General features: G+C 41.6%; 1 protein-coding gene across 1 annotated transcript in view; it reads left to right on the forward strand.

Annotated features, from left to right (window-relative positions):
- Positions 1–21,512, forward strand: part of GUCY1A2 (guanylate cyclase 1 soluble subunit alpha 2) — a 376,801-nt gene that overhangs the window by 145,697 nt on the left and 209,592 nt on the right. Inside the window, exon 4 of the mRNA XM_082245350.1 lies at positions 16,486–17,210. Within this exon, the coding sequence (XP_082101476.1) occupies positions 16,486–17,210 (725 nt within the window). The remainder of the gene's footprint in view (positions 1–16,485; positions 17,211–21,512) is intronic.

Consider the following 21,512-nt stretch of genomic DNA (forward strand, 5'->3'; position numbering starts at 1 on the left):
TGGGTTTAATACAGATAATGCATTTTATTTCCAGATGTGTTAATGCAATGAATCATCTCAATTGTTTTTTTTTTTTTTTAATTCAGATTTTATTTAAACATTTTTGTAACAAGTAAACAATGACAAAAGCAATAAGTAAAAAAGAAAACAAAAAAAAAAAAGAAAAAAATGGGAATAAATGAACATTCAGATAAAGATCAAAACACCATTCCAAGCAGTATCAGCATTAATACACTTGATACATCATAATCTAGATTTACCAAAATATACATATATAGTCAAAAAAAATATTCAGAGATATTGGTAAGTATTCAGAAACATTCAGAGATACTCTGGAGCAGACAGAATGTACATCTTTACCAAGCCCCTCCCTACAAGCTTACCCAATATTTATTAAGGGTTTAAGTTAGGACTAGAACATGATGCATAAATCTGCTTTCTCCATATTTTTTTCAAACTTGCAGAAATTATTGCGTTGAATATAAGTATGTTTTTCAAACATTACATATTTATCCATCTTTCTTATCCAATCCCCAAGGGTAGGAGGGTTGGGTAAAACCCACGAGAGGCTATCAGCTTACGTGCTATAAAAAGAGATCTCAAAATAGCCACTATCTGGTCACAGTCCATGCTATTAGACTTTATATATCCCAGAAGACATAAAACAGGATCTGGAGTCAGCCTGGTATCATATACTGAGTTTAGCCAAGCCAGCACTTCCTGCCAATACTGAAATACAGTAGCTTCGGACATATCCAAAAGAGGTGCATAAAGGAGCTGAAGGATTAAGTGCATCTTGCACATTCAGAGTTTTCTCTCTCTTACCTATCCTGTGCAACAGCTCCGGGGTATGATAAGCTCTATATAAAATAAAAAGTCACTCTATGGTTAGGATATATTGAAGCAAGCTGTACATTCTGTAATATTTGATCCCATAGATCTCCTCAATTTCTGCCTCCCATTTTTGTCCACATGGAACAATAACATTAGAAAGCAATTCAGATAATAATTGCGTGCTGGGGGGAGGAGTCACGCATGACGTCACCAGCGGCCATCACATTGCTTTGTTACTCGCTGTTCATATGCACTGGCATAGTGCCCTCTTTGCAAGGTCATTTGCTGTTTTATTAAAATTGGTTTTAAGCATACAGAGTGCACTAGATCTGTTTCTTTACTTTTATACCTACGGAGCTACAGGAGGATCTCTTCTCCATTCAGGATTCCCTATTTGGAGTGTGCTATTTGATTCCTTAGAACTTTTGCTGTGTGATCCTTATTAGGGTCGAATACTGGAGGTGAGATGCAGTGTTTGCCTTGGTGGATGGGCTAGTTTCCATTATACACTACTGCATGCTATCTGGAGTCAGTTTATTTCACAAGATGCTGAACGTCTGCGTTACTTTCGGACTTTACTAGTTGATGATTATCCATCGAATCACTGTTCCTTACTGGGTGCAATGATATATCTTTTTCAAATTATTTATTTATTTTAAGTATGAAAGGGGAGAAAGGGGGAAGGAGGGAAAGGAAAGTGATAGAAGGTCAAGAAAGTAAGAAAGGAGGAAGGAGGGGGACGAGAGAAAAGAGAAAGAAAAAAAGGGGGAGGGGAGAGGAAGGAGGGACAGATAAAGTGGTAGCTCCACCAGTTAAGTACTTGGTAGGATGTCAGTCTCACTTCCTGGTTACATGGGAAACATCCATCCAACAGAGGTAACAGACAGAAGGGGTATTCCCGTGCCACGGGACTACCCCCCAAGGAGAGTCCTCCCCTAATCGGAAAGAGCAAATAGATTCCAGAACGACCAGGTCTTAGTATATTGTTTTCTCCTGCCCTGAGCTGTCAAGACCAAGTCATCCAGGGTCTCCACTGATCTAATCTTGTTGAGCCACATAGCTATAGAGGGGGGATTGGTGCCTTGGCGCATTGAGGAGGTGGCGCAAGATTGATTTTATGTATTTTGTGACAGACATTTGTGAACAATGTAGCAGAAAGAAAGCAGGGTCATCCGAGATCGGGAAGTCCGTAAATTTTTGGGTGATTCTTCTCACCTCCTCCCAAAACTGTGTGAGCCTGGGGCAACTCCAAAAAATTTGGAGCATGGTTCCAGGTTCCCCCCTCGACACCTCCAGCAGCGGTCTGAAGCATCAGAGAAAAATCTCCAAAGAGCCGTGGGGGTATAATACCAATGTTTCATTAATTTGTTGGTCATCTCCTGAGGCACTATATATATTTTATATTTAATTTTATTTTGTCATGAATGTGAATATTCACTTATTTACTTATTGATTAGGTGCTGCACTGTTTTATTGTTAATAATCACATGCAGACCTTAGTGATAAGGCCCTTCGCAGTATTTGCTCTAACTCTTCTTTCCAAAATAGGATCAAAGGAAAAGGAGGCAATTGAAACCAAACCTTGGGTCCTCAGAGCATGTCTTAGTTGTAAATATTGAAAAAACATTTTTGATTTAGATTATATTCAGTACAGAGATGTTGATACGTTTTCAAGACACCACTGGAGGACAGTTGCTTCAGGGTAATGGTCTCTACACAATCCCATCTGGAACATCCTTCCAGTTGTAAAATTTCCGGAAAAAGCTCTGTTCGACCATAATGGCGTAAATCTAGTATAGCCTGAAATGCCTAATGTTTTTTGGGTGTACTACCATACCTTATATATCAAATATAATGTTGAATAGGTAGGTAGATTAATTGAGAGGTGGCACAGTGGAGTCTAAGGGTTGCCATTGCAAAATAAAAAAGTAAGTAAATTATAAGAAGCTAGAGTTGAGCCGCCAAAAAGTATGCTCAAGGATTTGGTGCTAATAGTCCCCTTCTGTCATTTGGATATTATAGAAATAATTTTTTTAATTCTAGCAAGCTTATTTACACTATATCAGGATCCGAAAAATCGTATAAAATTCTTTAAAGAACCTTAACTAAATCCAACAGGATTGTGAAGATAGAACATTAAATGAGGCATCCATATAATTTTTAAAAGGTTGGTGTAGCCAGCCACAGAAAATGGCAGCTTGCACCATGCCTTACCCTGATATTTACATTTCTGAACTAGTGGTGACAGGTTTTGAGAAATATATTCTTTAGGATGGATAGAAATAGTTAGACCAAGATAGTTATTTTATACATCAACTTTGAGTTTTGACACTACGGGCAGAAGGGGGCCCTGTAAAGGGTCCAATGGGAGTAATAAAGATTTGCTCCAGTTTATCGTGAGACCAAAGAAAGTGCTGAATTTATCAATAGCAGACATTGCAGTGGATAATAATTCCTGGGTATCGGCTAGATATAACAACTTGTTGTCTGTATACAAAGCAATTTTTTTATTCATGCTTTCCTCTACAGAACCCCCTCACCCCTGCAGTTTGTCTCAGTAGGACCACGAGGAGCCCTATAGCTATTGAAAACAGAAGAGGTAATACTGGGCTCCTTGCCTGGTTCCACAAAACAGTGGGAAAGAACCTGACATTTTCCCATTTGACTCGAATAAGAGCTCTAGAGCATGTGTATAAAAGCTTGACCCAGATACAGATGATGTTACCAAAACCAAAGCGCTTAAACACCTCCCATATAAAACTCCGCTCTATGCTCTCAAACCTCTAAGCGGCATCTAAAGACAGCAATGCTCTATCTATCGAGTTATCGACAGGGATTTGAATATTTAAAACAGTGCCTCTTATATTCATGGCTGTGAAGGACTTAGGCAAAAATCCATTTTGGTCTGGATGAATAATAGATGTAATGATTTTATTTAGTCTGTTGGCCAAGATTTTAGCTAACATTTTAATATCTGAATAAGCAGTGAAATTGGCCTGTAGGATTTCAGGGATAATAAGTCTTTTCCTTTCTTAGGTATAACTACGATAATGGCTTCCAACATAGACAGAAGGAGGCTACCAGCCACCAAGGCTGCGTTAAAGACCTGTAGCAGAAGGGGCAGAAGTATACTTGCACATTGTGTATAGACTTCATTGGGAAGACCATGCCATCCGGAAGCTTTCCCTTTAGGAAGGGATGCCATGGCAGCTTCAAGCTCCTGCATAGTTATCGGGGAATATAACAGACAACTGTCCAATGGGGATAATGTAGGCAAGTTAATACCATCTAAGAATTTAAACAAATCAGCAATAGTATAGGTTTCCCTAGATCTATAGAGATCCTGATAGAAAGATTTGAAGACTGGCAGAAAAATCTGTGGAAGTAGTGCAAAGTCGCCCAGTTATTTGATTTCATTGCAGTTATATAAGGGGTATTGGTTTGTGAGCAGGCGATGGCAGGGGAAAGTTTGCCCGCCCTCTCCTCTTCAGCCCAGATGTTTAGAAAATAAACAAATATAAGATGCAGAGCTTTGCTGAAATTAACTCCAATGTGTACGAGAGATCCCAATAAAAACGGCAAATAAGCATAAAACGTAATCCTTGTGTGTGCACATCAATCAAAATAATAAAATATACTGTATATGTCAAAACATGTGAATACAAATTAATTTAAAATTAAAACAAAAAATGTAAATTTAAATTAAAGTGCATAAATGCTAACATTGAAATTCATAAAAATGTACAATATCAGGTACCCTTTATTGTATAGATAATCAAACGGAAACAGTGTTTCAAAGATAATATAAGTCCCAAAGAAATGTTTCTGCTCTTCACTTCATGCAAGCAATAACAACTTTTTTAAACTGTGACTTTTCTTCCTTTTTGAATCCCGTGATTATCACTCCCCACCACATGCAGTGATTACTAATGTGTGGGTGGCAGCTCACCTCAAGGACGGGATCTACACTCTCGTATAGATCACTCAAGCCTGTCAGCAAACCTCTCCTCAGTGCTGTCAGCAAAACTGATCCATCCATGTGTGGTCTTCATCCACCCCCGATGAAGTCACGTGTGTAGTGGCGCAACGCATCAGAAGTAGTTTTGGTGAAGTCAGCCCCCATGTCTCGGCTGGACCGGGAGTGCGTTTGTAGAGTATCTGTGGGACTTGGAGCAGGCGATTGGGATTTTTTATGTGAGTGATGTAATTTATTCTTAATAAATATTTATGCTTTTACACGTTGGGAGATCTTTCTTTTTATTTATGGTGATACATGGGAGGAAAATGGAGAGAAAAATTGGAAGAGACCACACTCAGAAGGATCAATTTTGCTGACAGCACTGAGGAGAGGTGTGCTGACACCCATTCTTTATCACTCTCCACCGCATGCAGTGATTACTAATCACGGGATTTAAAAAGGAAGAAAAGTCACAGTTTAAAAATATTATTATTGCTTGCGTGAAGTGAAGAGCACAGGAATTTCTTTGGGACTCATACTATCATTGAAACACTGTTTCACGTTTGATTATCTATACAATAAGGAGCACCTGATATTGTACATTTTTATGAATTTCAATGTTAGCATTTATGCACTACCTAATTAGTATTCACATGTATTGACACATATAGCTCTAGGAAGGGTTCTGGTCGTCCCAAACATCTTCCATTTGAGGATTATGGAGGCCACTGTGCTCTTAGGAACCTTAAGCGCAGCAGAAATCTTTTTGTAACCTTGGCCAGATCTGTGCCTTGCCACAATTCTGTCTCTGAGCTCTTCAGGCAGTTCCTTTGACCTCATGATTCTCCTTTGCTCTGACATGCATTGTGATCTGGAAGGTCTTATATAGACAGGTGTGTGGCTTTCCTAATCAAGTCCAATCAGTATAATCAAACACAGCTGGATTCAAATGAAGGCGTAGAACCATCTCAAGGATGATCATAAGAAATGGAAAGCACCTGAGTTAAATATATGAGTGTCACAGCAAAGGGTCTGAATACTTAGGACCATGTGATATTTCAGTTTTTCTTTTTTAATAAATCTGCAACAATGTCAACAATTCTGTGTTTTTCTGTCAGTATGGGGTGCTATGTGTACATTCATGAGGAAGAAGAATGAACTTAAATGATTTTAGCAAATGGCTGCAATATAACAAAGAGTGAAAAATTTAAGGGGGTCTGAATACTTTCCGTACCCACTGTATATACAGTACTGAGCCTCCACAGGATGCAATTTACACCAGAGATCGTGCAGACCCAACTCCTCGTACAACTTACCCATGGGGTCAATCCGTCTGTGTTAACATGCTTAGATGGAGGAAATCTGTCCTGTATGCTATTAAAGACATAAAGGTTGCCCATCAACAGAACTGGAAGAGGCAGTATATTTGCTATAAATTTTGCAAATAGTTGAAATACCTCACATGAATATGGAGATGGTATATACACAGTGCTAGAACACGTCTCTCCAATATTTGTCTATTTCTGCCCACTACCAGCTGCTAACACCATATACCAGGATAAATACACCTCTAGCATATAAAGAATAGGTAGAATGATATGCCTCATGTACACCTCGTCATTCTAAAAACTGAACTGTTTCAGGGGTGGCGTGCGTCTCCTGCAAACAGCCAAGATCAGGTTTTAGATTTGTTACAGTATCAAAAATAGACTGGTGCTTCAGGGAACTATTAGTTCCCCTTACGTTCCAAAAAACAATCCTCCTTAACTCTTTATACTCTAGTATGAATACAGAGGTCAGCAGGGGTATGTGTATGTATGTATCCATGCACACACACACATATATGTTGATATACATATAGACCAAATAGATGAGTATACATTGGGAGGGGGAAGACCGGCCACATCTCCTCAGAGCATCTGAATGCTCAGCATGAAGAAAGTCTGAATTTATATGTACATAAACCTTTTAATGCTGGTGTTTTAATCAATTGGGAAAAATTTAGACCTAAAAAAAAAACAAAAAAAAAAACACTAGGAATAAAAAGAAATACAACGAAAAAGAAAAAAGAAAAAGGATAAAGTTTATATTAAGTTGAAACGCTCAATAGTAAAATAAAAATAAAAGGAGAAAAAAAAGAAAAGAAACATACAATACTTTACCTGTCCCAAAAAACTGTCATGTAGCAATAGTCATGCCAGCAAGAATGATCATGCCCTGCCCACTTGGCAGTTGGTATCTTGAAAAAAATAGAAAAAGACAAAATAAACATTCCCCGCAGGGGAAAGGTGGAAAGACCCCATTCTATTCTATAGCTAGCTGGACTCGCTTCTATGGCTTTGTATGGGAAAAAAAGAAGAAAAAAAAACAGATAAGTCCCAGTTACAGTATATACATAGATACGCAGCCTTGAAAGGGAGAAAAAAAAAGGAACGAAAAACAAAAATGCGCAGCTTTATTCGCCACCACTCTAAGCTTGCATTGAGTATTGCAGTTTGCAGTCTTTTCTTGGAATTTGGTATGCTGCTTTTGTACTTCTGGGGGAAAAGTCAGGAAAAAACACGACCTTGGTTCCATTAAAGGAGACCTCTTTCAGTAATCGGACTCTTCGGAGGATAAGATCCCTATCACGATGGTTAAGAAGTCACACTAAAAACAGCCACTGAGGGTTTCTTAAGGGCAAGAGCCTAGAAGGGCCTAGCAGGTATGTGGCCTTTCTACAGAAAAGGTCATAGAATAATCTTTTTCAATTATCTTCTATAGCTATGTTTCCGCAAATTCTGTAGGGTTGGAACCTTCAGCATGCTCTGGAAGGCCCACCAGCCTGATGTTTATATCTCCAAGGCAGTTTTCCAGATCTTCTAACTTGCGAGTATTAAGATCAATTTTTTTCATAGCGTCTTTAACATCTGTGCATGTTGGCTGAAGGGTGTCTTCTATCTGGCTGACACAGCCCTCCAAGGCAGACATGCCTTCCCTTATTTTCTGTACATCTTGATGGAGAAAAGGGAATTCTTCTCTGAGTCTTTGCACTTGGCCAGATAAATTGCAGAGAAAAGTTTGACATTGTTGTACTGCTTTGAGCACATTTAATAGTTTAGGTTCTGCAGTAGGGATGATCGAACTTTTGAAAAGTTCGGTTCGACCAGAACACCCGAATTTCCCAAAAGTTTGGTTTGGATTCCAGAACCCCATTGAAATCAATGGGACCCGAACTTCTGGAATCAAAAAACACCATTTTGAAGCCCTAAAAGCGAATAAATGCCCCTAAAAAGTGCCAGGGTTCTGGGTCATGCCCCAGGGACTATGAATCAGGCAAAAAAAAGTTCTTAAAAATTGTTGTTTTTGATATATATATATGTATATATGTATACCCCTAACCCAGAATCTGCATAGTGGGGTCACCCTGACATGGCAGAGTTCGAGTCACCCTGACATGGCAGCGTCAGTTCACCCTTAACTACACTACGGTCACCCTGACATGGCAGCGTCAGTTCATCCTTAACTACACTACGGTCACCCTGACATGGCAGCGTCAGTTCATCCTTAACTACACTACGGTCACCCTGACATGGCAGCGCCAGTTCACCCTTAACTACACTACGGTCACCCTGACATGGCATAGTTCGAATCACCCTGCCATGGCAGAGTCAGTTCACCCTAAACTACACTACGGTCACCCTGACATGGCAGCGTCAGTTTACCCTTAACTACAATACGGTCACCCTAACATGGCAGAGTCAGTTCACCCTAAACTACACTATGGTCACCCTGACTTGGCAGCGTCAGTTCACCCTTAACTACACTACGGTCACCCTGACATGGCAGCGTCAGTTCACCCTTAACTACACTACGGTCACACTGACATGGCAGAGTTCGATCACCCTGCCATAGTAGAGTCAGTTCACCCTAAACTACACTACGGTCACCCTGACACCTAAGAGATAGCAGAGGTAACACTCACCGCACATGAATCAGCAGAGCCGGAAGAGTGGCAAAAAAAAAAGGACTGCATTAGGCACACACAATTCCAGAAACAATGTGCATTAGTCCTGGGACAAATATACAACACGATGGGAGAGCTGTAGCATGTCTCACACACATCCGCTCACATCGGAGCCTGGAGAGTCAATCACTATGGGCCATTAAAGTGGTTGTAAAGGCACAAGGTTTTTTTACCTTCATGCATTCTGTGAAGGTAAAAATCCTTCTGTGTGCAGCAGTCACCCCCCCCCCCCCTCCAGCCCTCTAATTCTTACCCAAACCCCCTCTTGATCCAGTGATGTCCACGAGAGCCTTGCCTCTCCAGGGACTCGCACTCCTGATTGGCTTTTGGCAGCAGTGGGAGCCATTGGCTCCTGCTGCCGTCAATCACAGCCAGTGAGCCAATCAGGAGACAGAGGGGGTTACACAGAGCAGCAGCTCAGCTCGGGTGCTCCCATAGCAAGCTGCTTGCTGTTGGAGCACTCGACAGGAGGGAGGGGCTGGGAGCACCAGCTTGGGACCCAAAAGGAGGAGGCTCTGGGCCACTCTGTGAAAAACCACTGCACAGAGAAGGTAAGTATAACATGTTTATTATTTTAATTTAAAAAAGATTAAAGCTTTACAATCAATTTAAGATGAAACTTTAGGCTGTCTATTATGAACATCGATTTGTGGTGGCTATTTAAAGCGGGCACTTCCAAAATGATGTTGGTAGACTGGAGATCAGCTGTCTCTTTGAGATTTCTCCAGATGGCTCTTTCAGTGACACTTATTAAAGCTTTGTCTTTTTTTAGTATTTTGCAGCTGTGGGAGTGCTTTGTGCTACTATAAAAGGGGATCACAAATAAACATTTCTGTTTCTAAAAGGACATATATGATATGGTGTAATACAAAATGAAAGCAGTATTAAACCCAAAAGCAAAGATTTATTATTTTGCAGCTCACCAATTCTGTGATATGTGATGGTTACATTACCGTCCTTTTCTAGGCTTTCTTTCTTCTATTTTCATCTGGTGTTCCAGCCAGCAAGTCTATTGTTTTTCACAAGCTCCAGCAGAATATATCAGTTTATATGGATGAGACAAACCACTTAACTTTGGCAGGGATGATTAAATACTTCCCGCCCACCATCAAATGATGGCGGAGCTGTGCAGCTCTCATTCTGGGATGATGTCATATGACGGTGCAGGTGCGCAGTGCGGCGATCGCTGGGGGGGCCTTATTCCTAGGACATACCACGATCCCGATCTCGGCAAAGAGACACGGCCATGACTCTTTAGCCATGTAATCATCTGTGTCCAATCACAGCCGTTCACGTGTAAACAAAGAAGTGCCCTTTATCGACAGAGTGTGAGGTGGGGAGAGCTGACAAGCGACATCTCCTCACAGGAAAAGCGTTTAAAGGTAATCAAGGCACTGATTACTATGTAGCCTCAACAGTGCCCATCAGCGATGCCACTCTGTGCCCATCAATGACACCAGTCTGTGCCCATCAGTGAGGGCAATCTTTGCCTATTAGTTATGCTAATCAGTACTACCTTTCAGTGCCCATCAGTGCATGCCCATCAGCCCCCATCAGTGCCCATTAGTGTCACCTATCAGTGCCCATTAGTGCTGCATATTAGTGCCTCCTCATCTCTACCACCCCATTAGTGCCCTTCAGTGCTGCCTCATCAGTGCCCATCAGTACCGCCTCATCAGTGCTTATCAGGGCAGCCTATCAGTGCTGCTTCATCAGTGCACATCAGTGTAGGAGAAAAATTCCTTTTTTCAAAATATGCTGACAAACTAAGAAAAAACTTTTTTTTTAACATTTTTGGACTTTTTTTGATTTTTTAGCAAAAATTTAAAAACCCAGCGGTGATTAAATACCACCAAAAGAAAGCTCTATTTGTGTGAAGAAAATGATAAAAAATGTATTTGGGTACAGTGTTGCATGACCTTGCAAATGTCATTCAAAATGCAACAGCACTGAAAGCTGAAAATTGTCCTGGGCAGGAAGGAGGTGAAAGTGCCCGGTATTGAAGTAGTTAAAATGATCAGCTTTTCTTTATTCATCCAAAATCTTTATCCTAAAAGGTACAAAAAATACCTGCTGTAACTTCAATTTGTTAGTGTATATAAATCTGCAAGTACATTTAACACTCCCCAACCCTAAGGCCCCTTTGACACACTCCGTCCGTCGGACGGCATTCATTTATCTCAGCGGGTGATCGATCCGCCAATCCCCCACTGAACAGGAGAATGACAGCTGTGTCTCCGTGCTGTGTGCGGAGACACAGCTGTCAGTTCCCCATGCATCTCTATGGGGAAATCAGAACGTCGGTCCGTTCTCATCCGATACCATCCGATCCGAACCCTATTTTCCATCCGTCCAGATTTGACGGATCGGATGTCAGCGGACATGTCTCCGCTGACATCCGAAGCCCCATAGAGATGCATGGGGGGACCGTTCAGATCCGCCAAAAAACGGACAGGCGGATCTGAATGGTCCGCCTGTGTGAAAGAGCCCTTAGACTGACAGTGCTGAATACTGCTGTGCCTCCTGTGCTTATTTCTCCAGAGTTATGTCTCACTAATACAGGAGGTGTGTTACTGGCCAGATCACAAGGTGAAATCAGAGGGAAAAAGCTAAAAAAAAGAAACCTGATGCAGCCACCACCCTAATGATTGATAAGCTGCAATATAATACATTTTTGGGTTTAACGCCACTTTAAAGACTCTCACTGTCAGTTTTTTATGTAGTTATCATACAGTAACAGTATGGAGAAGAGTGCTGTGACGGGAGAAGAATCAGATGGTAGTTAGAGAGCAAATAATCTGTCTTGTGCTCCACTATCATATTTTTAGGTAGGAAAAATCCTTTTCCAGATACTGTGCACAGACTCCTCAGTCACGTTTAGAAAAATGCTTCATAAATAATTTTAACAAGCAATTAAAACCCATGGCTTTTATTTATTAATTCAGAAAGCAGCGTTCAAAGATAAATAGCTCTAACTAACCAAACAGAAATCTTCATTTAGTGTGACCTTACTGCTAGAGCTATTTTGCACAGATAAAACCCCCCCAAAAAAAAATCAAAGTTAAAAAAAAACTTCAGCAAAGAGCTGTAACAATACTAATGAATAGGGGCCTGGATGGGTGGGGGATTGTGTGAGTAGGTGTGAGCGATGAGCGGCATGGCTGCTGTTAGAAATCACAGGGCCCCATACAGTCTACCAAACAGGGTCCTCCTCCTCTGAAAATATGAAATGATATTGTTGCTAAAATGCAATGGTTGCGATGTTATGATTTGCAGTCATTGAAGAAGTGATACCCCCTCAAACAAGACCCATTCAAGTGAATAGTGGCATGGAGGCAATATCGGTACGGATCGCTCACTGTGTTCATTCAGATTGGTGTGTTCATTGAGGATGGTAAGCCCCCCCCCCCCCCCCGCTTACCATCCTACATTAGCCCCCTGTGTCCTCATAATCTGCCGGCGGGGAGGAGAGTGAAACTGGCAGCACTGTGGGGGCAGGGGCACACAGGGGTCCCAGACAGCAGGTACTAGAACTGATCCTCCTGCAGCACAGCTGGAGAGTAATAAAAGAAAAGTAGAAACTGTCAGTGCTACACAAGAGTCACAAGTGTCAGCAATAAAGAAGTACTGCTGACCCTCCTGCTTGGCAGGTGCCTAGGCCCCCCCTTTTGAACTGATGAGGCCTAGGCCTAGTACAGGAGGGACGTCTGTACTTCCATATCAGCAGCTCTGATGAGCGGAGTGATGCCCCTGCAAAATTATTTATTTTGTCTTTGAAATTTAGATAAAATTAGCCTCAAATATGGCGGTGAAGACTGACTAGGGATAAGGTTGGGATTAAAGTGAACATAGCATGTTAGGTGGCCCCCCTTACCCCCAATGACAAAACACTACGTTACAAAAAAAACCCACAAAGAACAAAGAGGCTTGCTATTGGGGGCACTCAGCAAGGGGGAGGGGCCAGGACCACTGGTGGGGCACCCAAAAAAAGAAGATCGGGGCTGCTTTGTGCAAACCCATTGCACAGAGCATATACTGTAAATATAATAAGTTTGTTATTTTTTTTTATTATTATTCTTTCCTTAAGAGCCGGTTCACACTACCACCACCAGAAAGTCGCCCCGTGACTTGAAGAGACTTGTTTAGAGACTTGTTTAGAGACTTGGAAGAGACTTGGAAGAGACTTGTGCACTACTTTGAAGAGACAGGCGACTTTGCCTGTGGGGAATGCCTGGCTAATCTCTTTCTTCTTCCTGGAAAGTCTGATAACAAGTCGTGTCAATTAAGATAAGGAGGCGACTCCCATTGAAGTACATGGGACAGTCGGATCACAGGTCGCCTCAAAGTAGTACAGGACCCTTTTCTGAAGTCGGAGCAACTTCAGTAGTGCCAATTAAGACGGCACTGATTGATTAACATTGCTTTTGTTGTGTCAAGCGACCTGGGGCTACACAAGTCGCCTCACAAGTCGTGCTAGTGTGAATGGGCTCTCAGAATCACTTTAATTTAGCTTTCCCTATTTACTCCAAAACATTTTACTCAAACGGTGCAATGTTGCCAAAAGTTTTGTTAAGACTTGAAACTTGAAACAAAAACTCCCAATTTTGCTCTTCGTTAATTGTAAACCTGGAGGCAAGGTATGGATGGCATGGATGAAAACATTCCCCCTTTTAATAGTAAAGCTGACCCCTTTACTATATTTGAATTTGTCGGGGTTCTTTGTTTTTAGCTCTTTGTTTTTAAAAAAAAAAATGCAGAGAGAAAATTTGCAAAACTTTCTAGAGTACCATTCTTATCAGTTCTTGCCCCAGAGGAGCTTGTATTCGTCTTCCAGATTCCCAGTCACCCATGCATTTCCACAGACAAAAACTGGAGCCAGTTATTCTACCAGTATGTTTTAGAGTTGTGGAAGGAGACCCTTGAAAAAGACATTTAAATGCAAGTAGGACAATTATGTCAGAACCGCAACACTACTAAGCAACAGCACTGGCCCTATGGTCATGGTGCTGCCATGCTGCCTAATTAAATGGTATCTAAAGCCCAAACTTGTTTTGTTTGTTTTGAATAGTGGAAGGAAGGAAAGACCTCTGTCAGGTTTTTATTGCTGTACATAAAGTTTTTTGGTGCAAAGCACCCGTGACCTGCGCTCGGAGTGGTGTAGACTTTAGTATGAGGTATTAAGAATATTTCTGTAGCTGTGGACACGACAACCCAGGAAAATGCTACAGCCTTGCTGCCCCTTAGCCCCCGTTCACACTGGGGGACCTGTGAGGCGACCTGGTCGCCTCACAGGTCGCCGTAGGTCGCCTGCCATACAGAAGCTATGGACCCGTTCTAATAGGAGCGACACAAGTCGCTCCGACTTAGAAAAAGGGCCCGGAGCTTCTTTGGGGTGACCCGGAGCGACCTGCATTGACTTCAATGTTATGAAGTCCGTGCCGGCCGCTCCGAGGTCGCGGGGCGAGCAGCGCGCCGCGACCTGTGAGGTCGCCCGGCAAAGTCGGGTCGCTGCAATGTGAACGGGGCCTTACATGACCAGGGAAGTCTGGAAACACTGTAACAACAAACAAATACAAGGGCGCACCGGCCTAGTGCATTATCATTTGGATGGTTTATTTAAAAAATAAGGATTAAAATACTCACAAACGAGTTCTTGTTAAAAGCATGTCACAAGGAACGCAGTCCTCTGTAAAGGTATCCGAGGATGAGTAGTCCCTTAGATTCTTGAAGGCTAACGCGTTTCGAGGCCTAGCCTCTTCCTCAGAGCCTGTCCAGTGTCCACTGTGACATGCTTTTAACAAGAACTCTTTTGTGAGGTTTTTATTGCTGACTGTATCCTTACTGAGGAGATTCACCCTTTACTTGTGTTAGTAACCATTGTCACTGTGACTGAAAGTGAGGGAACTACCAACATTTTGAATGGTTATAAAACCAGGAATAGAGGGGAAATCTTAAAATGGAGACACTTGTTCTGGTGACAACTAAGATGGGATTTCCTTTACTTTAGAGAGGTCTTACAGTTGTCAGCAACATGAGTAGAGTAAATTTCTTGTACCTGTACTAGGCAAGGGGGACTTCCCTCACTTTGGAAAGATTTCCTATCACTTCCTTTTGTGTCTATTGGACAGGAGTTGAAGGGAAATCTCCCCAATTAAAACATAGATTCTAAAAAAGCTTGACAGAGTTTCAACTCATCCCTACTCTTTAAGAAAAATAGTTTGGCTTTTGATATACTTTAACCACTTGCCGACCAGTCACGTTGACTGTACTGCGGCAAAGTGGCTCGTTATCGTCTGGCGACATAGACCTACGTCACTAGACATTCCCCTCTCTCTGTATTCAGTCACATCGGGAGTCGGGCCAGGGGAGGAGCGGACCCCCCGCGCGTGTGACCCGCGGACCCGATGTCCGCCGGTCACTCAGCGATCGTCGGGGGAGAGGGAGAAAGGCAGGCAGGCTGTGTAAACAAGCCGCCTGTCATTCTCCCCTGTGTAGAAACAATGATCATACAGTTCTACTATGTAGGACCGTTGATCATTGTTCCTACAGCTCAAGCCACAGCCAATCACAGTTAGAATCACGCCCCTAGGGACACATACAGCCCCTCCCTCTCAAATAAAGTTAACCCCTTCCCTGCCAGTGTCATTTTTACAGTAACAGTGCATATATATAGCACTAATTACTGCAGTAATGTCACTGGTACCCCCAAAAGTGTCAAAGATATCAGTCAAGGGTCCGATCTGTCCGCCGCAATGTCGCAGTCCCGCAAAAAAAAATCGCAGATCGCCACCATTACTCGATAAAAAAAAAAACACCAAAAATGACAGAAATCTTTCACTTAGTTAGTAAACACAATAACTTTTGCGCAAACCAATCAAAATACGCTTATTGCGTATTTTACCAAAAATATGTAGCAGAAAACAAATTGGCCTAAAATGATAAAAAAAATTAGATTTTTACATTTTTTTGGGGGGGAATTTCATATAAAAAAATGTGAAAAATATTGTTATTTTTTCAAAATTGACGCTCTTTTTTTGTTTATAGCGCACAAAGTAAAAATCGCACAGGTGATCAAATACCACCAAAAGAAAGCTCTGTTTGTGGGAAAAAAAGGACATACATTTAATTTGGGTACAGCGTTGCACGACCGCGCAATTGTCCGTTAAAATAACGCAGTGCCGAATCGCAAAATATGACCTGGTCAGGAATGGGGTAAAACCTTCCGGTCATAAAACGGTTGAAAATACGTTCATTGAGAATTTTTTTGTCAAAGATATGTAGCTAAATACATTTTAGCCAAAATATATGACAAAAATTGAATATATTGGATATTTTTTAACTGTCAAAGTAGAAAAATATTGTTATTTTTTCAACATTGTCGCTTTTTTTAATTAATATCGCAAAAAAAGAAAACCGCACAAGTGATAAAATACCCCCAAAAGAAAGCTCTGTTTGTGGGGAAAAAAAGACGTAAATTTTGTTTGGGTACGGCGTTGCATGACCGCACAATTGTCAGTTAAAGTCGCACAGTGCCGAATCGCAAAAAGTGGCCTGGACGTAAGACAGCAAAATCCTCCGGTGGTAAAGTGGTTAATGTTCAGTGTGTTGAATTAAATAAAAACTGACCTTGCAATAGAAACCAATGTTGAATAATTATGTATAATAATGTGTTTTTGCACAATTTTAGGTCTCAAGTTTGAAGAGTTACAAGGAAGATTTGGCGAGGAGTTCTTCAGTCTTTGCTTTGAGGAGAATGAAAGGGTCCTCCGAGCTGTTGGTGGAACTTTGCATGACTTCTTCAACGGGTTTGATGCTTTGCTGGAACATATTAGGACTTCAATCGGAAGACAGGTGTCTTTGGAATCCCCTTCTTTCCTATGCAAAGAGCTTGCTGATGGGACCCTTGTGCTCAGTTGCTTCCATCTTCATCCCATCGTAGGATTTGCCATGCTTGGTATGATAAAGGCGGCTGCAAGAAGGATCTACCAGCTCAAAGTTGTGGTGGAACAGATAAACAACACCAATGAGAATGTGTTTCCTGAAATTATTAACCCGGGTAACTGTAACACTCTGTACTATAAAATTAAGGAATGTGATAATGCAAATATCAGTAAATTACCTCCACATAGATCATCCAGACTTCCGTCCGATTTGAGGATAAGTATCAACACGTTCTGTCGAGCATTCCCCTTCCACCTGATGTTCGACCCAAATATGCTGATTGTCCAGCTAGGAGAAGGACTTAGAAAGCTGATAAAATGTGAAATTCACAAAATGATGAAGTTTCATGATAATTTTGAAATAGTATGTCCGAAAATCATCTGTACTTTTGAACAGGTCCTCTTGAGACTGTCTACGCCATTTGTCATACGGAATATTCAAAATTCTTCAAGTGTGGAGAATACAGAAAAGGTAAGGGTCTCCAGAATTTAGTGCTCATACAAATACCACAAATTGTTGTGCAGAAATTCTGTGTATCCATGCTGGATTGAACAGAGAGAATTGTCACGTACAAGGCATGTTTTTTTTCTTTAAATAATTAATAATGTTTTCAAAAGCAGAAACAATTAAAATTGCACACGCCTGGCAAGGTAAAATGGTGAAGTCTAAAGTGGAGTTACAATTTTAGGTAGAATGAGGAAGGAATAAAACCTTGAGTTTTATTGCTGGCTGTGACCTTGTTTGATGGGTTCACTTTTAATTTCTATCCTGGAGACTATTTTTTACCAGGACAGAAAAGGAACAAAATCAAAATATTATCAATATGCACCTGCTAACCTGTAAACTTGCAGTTGAAAACAATTGAAACATGTTTTTACTGCTTCCCCTAAATTGCAAAGGCAACTGGGCAGGGGTGTACATATGCTGCAGCTGGGAAAATCACCCTTCCCCCTTTCGCGTTCAGCAGGTCAATATGGAATGGTGGGTTGGCATTTTGAGGGTCCTTTTAAATATAGAATTGAAAGATTTCCTAGTTGATCCTGTTTCACCGGTGTAACAGTCCCAATGGGGTTGCAAAACTTTTATGGAGACTACAAAGAAGTCAGGGTCCAGTGTTCTTAGGGGGCGGACTGACAACTCATGGGGCCCCCAGGTTTAAAGATGGCCACCGTACGGCAGCCATTTTTCTGATGCAACATTAATCTGGCAGGCCTGCGTTGAGGGTCACCTAGCCTGGCGAAATGCAGAGTGGCAGGATACTTAAAGCTGGTGACCCAGTAAAGGTACAAGGAGCCTCGCATGGGCAGTGCCATCTAAACAGCATCATGGGCAAAGTAATGCACTGGAGGGAGACCCCCTACCAGGGAAAAGGTGACCTGTGGCTAGCACAGTGAGTGTGGCTAAATAATGCCCCTGTCCATTCATAAACTGAAGCATAGTTAACGCAAATAATTATGCCCAGTTATAAATTAATACAGTGAGTGATAGGTATCGATCACTGACTGTGTTCACTTAAAAAAAGAAAGGGGCTAGTAAATGACATAGTTCCTGCTCTACATCCTGAGGATCCCCCTGTGTGCCCGCAACTGCTGCCGGTGGGAGAGGAAAGGAGGGAAGCCGGCAGCGCTGCCGGCAGTGGGGGTCCATGCAGTGAGAGAAATCTAGGTCAGTGCAGCAGATGGGGGGAATAAGTGGAACCAATCTTTTGGGGCTTTCACTGCAGCAGCTGGAGCAGGAGATGTTGGCTTTCAGCTGCTGCAGTGATCACCTTCTCTATCCGCATGCCATCCCTCTGTTGGGGGGGGGGTATAACTGCAGCCCCCCCATGCACCAGTGGGATGGGGGTGTGAGGCAGTTGTGGGGGGATGGCAGTTGGTGGGGGTGAGTCAGTTGGAGAGGGATTTCTTTTAATGTCAGTGTCTGTGGGGATGTTGGGAAATTAGAGCACATAAACTAAACACTCTATAGCTAAGTTCACATCTATGCATGTAAGGACTGCATGCTAGGGATCGACCGATTATCGGCACCACCAATATATCAGGGGCCGATATGCACTTTCCTCGATATATCGGAATCGCCCCCTGAGGTTACCGATATTGCCGATATTTTGGGAAAGTGCTGTACCGGAGTGATGCCTGCAGCTAGAGGCAGCATCCCGGTACCGGTGTCCATAGCCGACGATCGGCTGTCTTTTAATGACAACCTATGCGGCTGAGAAGCCGCTCCGCTGTCATTACAAGGAGAGTGAGGGGACGTCACCCCCCCCCCCCCCCGCCGCCTTTCGTGGCTCGCCCGGGTCTCCCATCCCACCGGGAGACCCGGGCATCCTACCTACACGGCCGCCGAACAAAAGACCCGATCAAAGCCGCATTCGGCTCTGATCGGGTCTCCATGTAAAAAACCCAGAAGTGATGTCATGACATCACTTCCAGGTACTCGGCACCACATTCCAAACCTGACAGCATTCAAAACAGCCAAACTCGTAATGATTAGGCACACATACTAGTGTGTGAAACGCGTCTACCTGATGTTTGCCCCATTGGGATGTTCGGTCAATAAACCAGAATCTTGATATTACTTGGAGTGCAGCCATTTCTTCTACATTGATTGTCTGCGAAGGCGAGCCAAAGCATGCACCTGTGTATCATCAGGCTTCCCGATTCACCTGGAGCAGTGAGTTCTCCTTGTCTTTGAATGCTTTTCAGTACCGAGGAGGAGTTTGGGGTCTTTTAGACCCCCAGATCCCTCCACAAGGAGTACCTGGAAGAAAAAAAATGTAAAACATTTTTTTTTTTACATGTCCGAAAATATCGTACGATATCGGCTGATACCGATGATCAAAATATCAGTATCAGCATTAAAAAAACTATATCGATCGATCACTACCGCATGCCTTCCCAACACACACAGAAATGTGTTGCCCTTTAGCAGATGCACAGAAGTTATATTAATTGTTAATGGAACCCCCATGAATCTGCAAACGTGCGCACCAAACTGGACTTTTTAATGACTTTTCCATGTTGCGCGTGTGTGTGTGAAAAACATGTTAATGCTCGGTCGCCCCTGTAGGTGTGAACCAAGCCTAACTGTGAGTACATAAAAATAATGATACTCAATAACCATTATTAATTCTCAAAACAATCAGTGTTCATACAATTGTCATACCATGCATAAAGCCTTGAACATCATGCTCTGATATCTTTATTGGAGATTGTTATTATGTACATAGGTACTAAAACTCGCCCCCCCCCCCCTACCCCCGAAAGGTGCCAAATGGGTGGAACTCCACTTTAAAAGGTGCTGAGTACACATGATCAATTTGTTCATCCTTACTGAATTGTCCCTCAAGAATTCAGTACATTTAGTATAGTGAGGAAAATCACCCGCATATGCTATTATTTTCATTTTAGAATCACATCAGTATCTCAGCCCATCACTGACTTTCTCATATGCTGTGGGTATACAAGATACAAAAAAACAAAACTGCACAGCACACAAGGACAATTTAAAATGAAACTCTAAACCCTGGTTTGGGATAGGGTAGGGAAGGGTTAAAATCAGTTTTTATTGCTGCCAATTGGCTTGATTAAAGACATTTTCTCTTACTTCCTATCTGGGTGAGAACATTTCCACCTAGAAAAAATGGGGACACAACAGCAATGAAATCCATTTTTTAGGTAGAGTATTAAAGACTGGAACCTCCGTAAGTTTTTCATTGCTGTCTGTGTCATTTTGGAGATTTCTACTTACTTCCTGGACCACTGACAACATATACACTAGGATAGGAAATAAGGGGAAATCTTCTGGGTGGAGCCACAGAGAGCATCAAATCCTAATGGAAGTTTTCATCCCTTCAGTCAAAAACTAAACATGAATTTGACAGAATATACACTTAAAGATTACATTTTTCTAAATGAGTTCAAATAAAACTTTCTCTTTATATTAGCTGCTCAGTAGTGATATCAAAGAATAATTATTCTCATAATTATGACCACTATTATGCTAAACAAGTCAAAAGAGATGCAGTTATTTGGTAATTATTTTGGCAATGCCAGAATTGGTGCACTTGATCATGCTTTGGAAGGTTTACAATTTTCAATATAATTTCATGCTCGCTTGTTATATTACACTGATTGCTCTTCCATTTACTGAATAAAAGCTTTTACAACATTAATGACTTAAACCAATAGATGAGTCAAATTAAAGTGCAAATTATTCAAATACAGTACAGCTTAACCTTTGAAGGAAATGCCTTTCTATAAAAATGTTCAAATGAAATACTTGCTGCTAGCTAATGCCGCAGATTGTGTTTAACTATTGCAAATTTGCAGAAAGCTTAAAGGGAATTAATCATGTTTTATATATATATATATATATATTTTTGGTGTATTCAGAACTAAAAAATCTTTTAATGACAAGTATAATGACCAACATATATCTCTCTCGCTATCTATCTATCTATCTATCTATCTATCTATCTATCTATCTATCTATCTATCTATCTATCTATCTATCTATCGTGCCTTTCGAAAGTATTCGGCCCCCTTGAACTTTGCGACCTTTTACCACATTTCAGGCTTCAAACATAAAGATTTAAAACTGTAATTTTTTGTGAAGAATCAACAACAAGTGGGACACAATCATGAAGTGGAACGAAATTTATTGGATATTTCAAACTTTTTTAACAAATAAAAAACTGAAAAATTGTGCGTGCAAAATTATTCAGCCCCTTAAGTTAATACTTTGTAGCGCCACCTTTTGCTGCGATTACAG

Source organism: Pelophylax lessonae (genome assembly GCF_965119305.1).
Source record: "Pelophylax lessonae genome assembly, chromosome: 2".
Classification (NCBI taxonomy): Eukaryota; Metazoa; Chordata; class Amphibia; order Anura; family Ranidae; genus Pelophylax; species Pelophylax lessonae.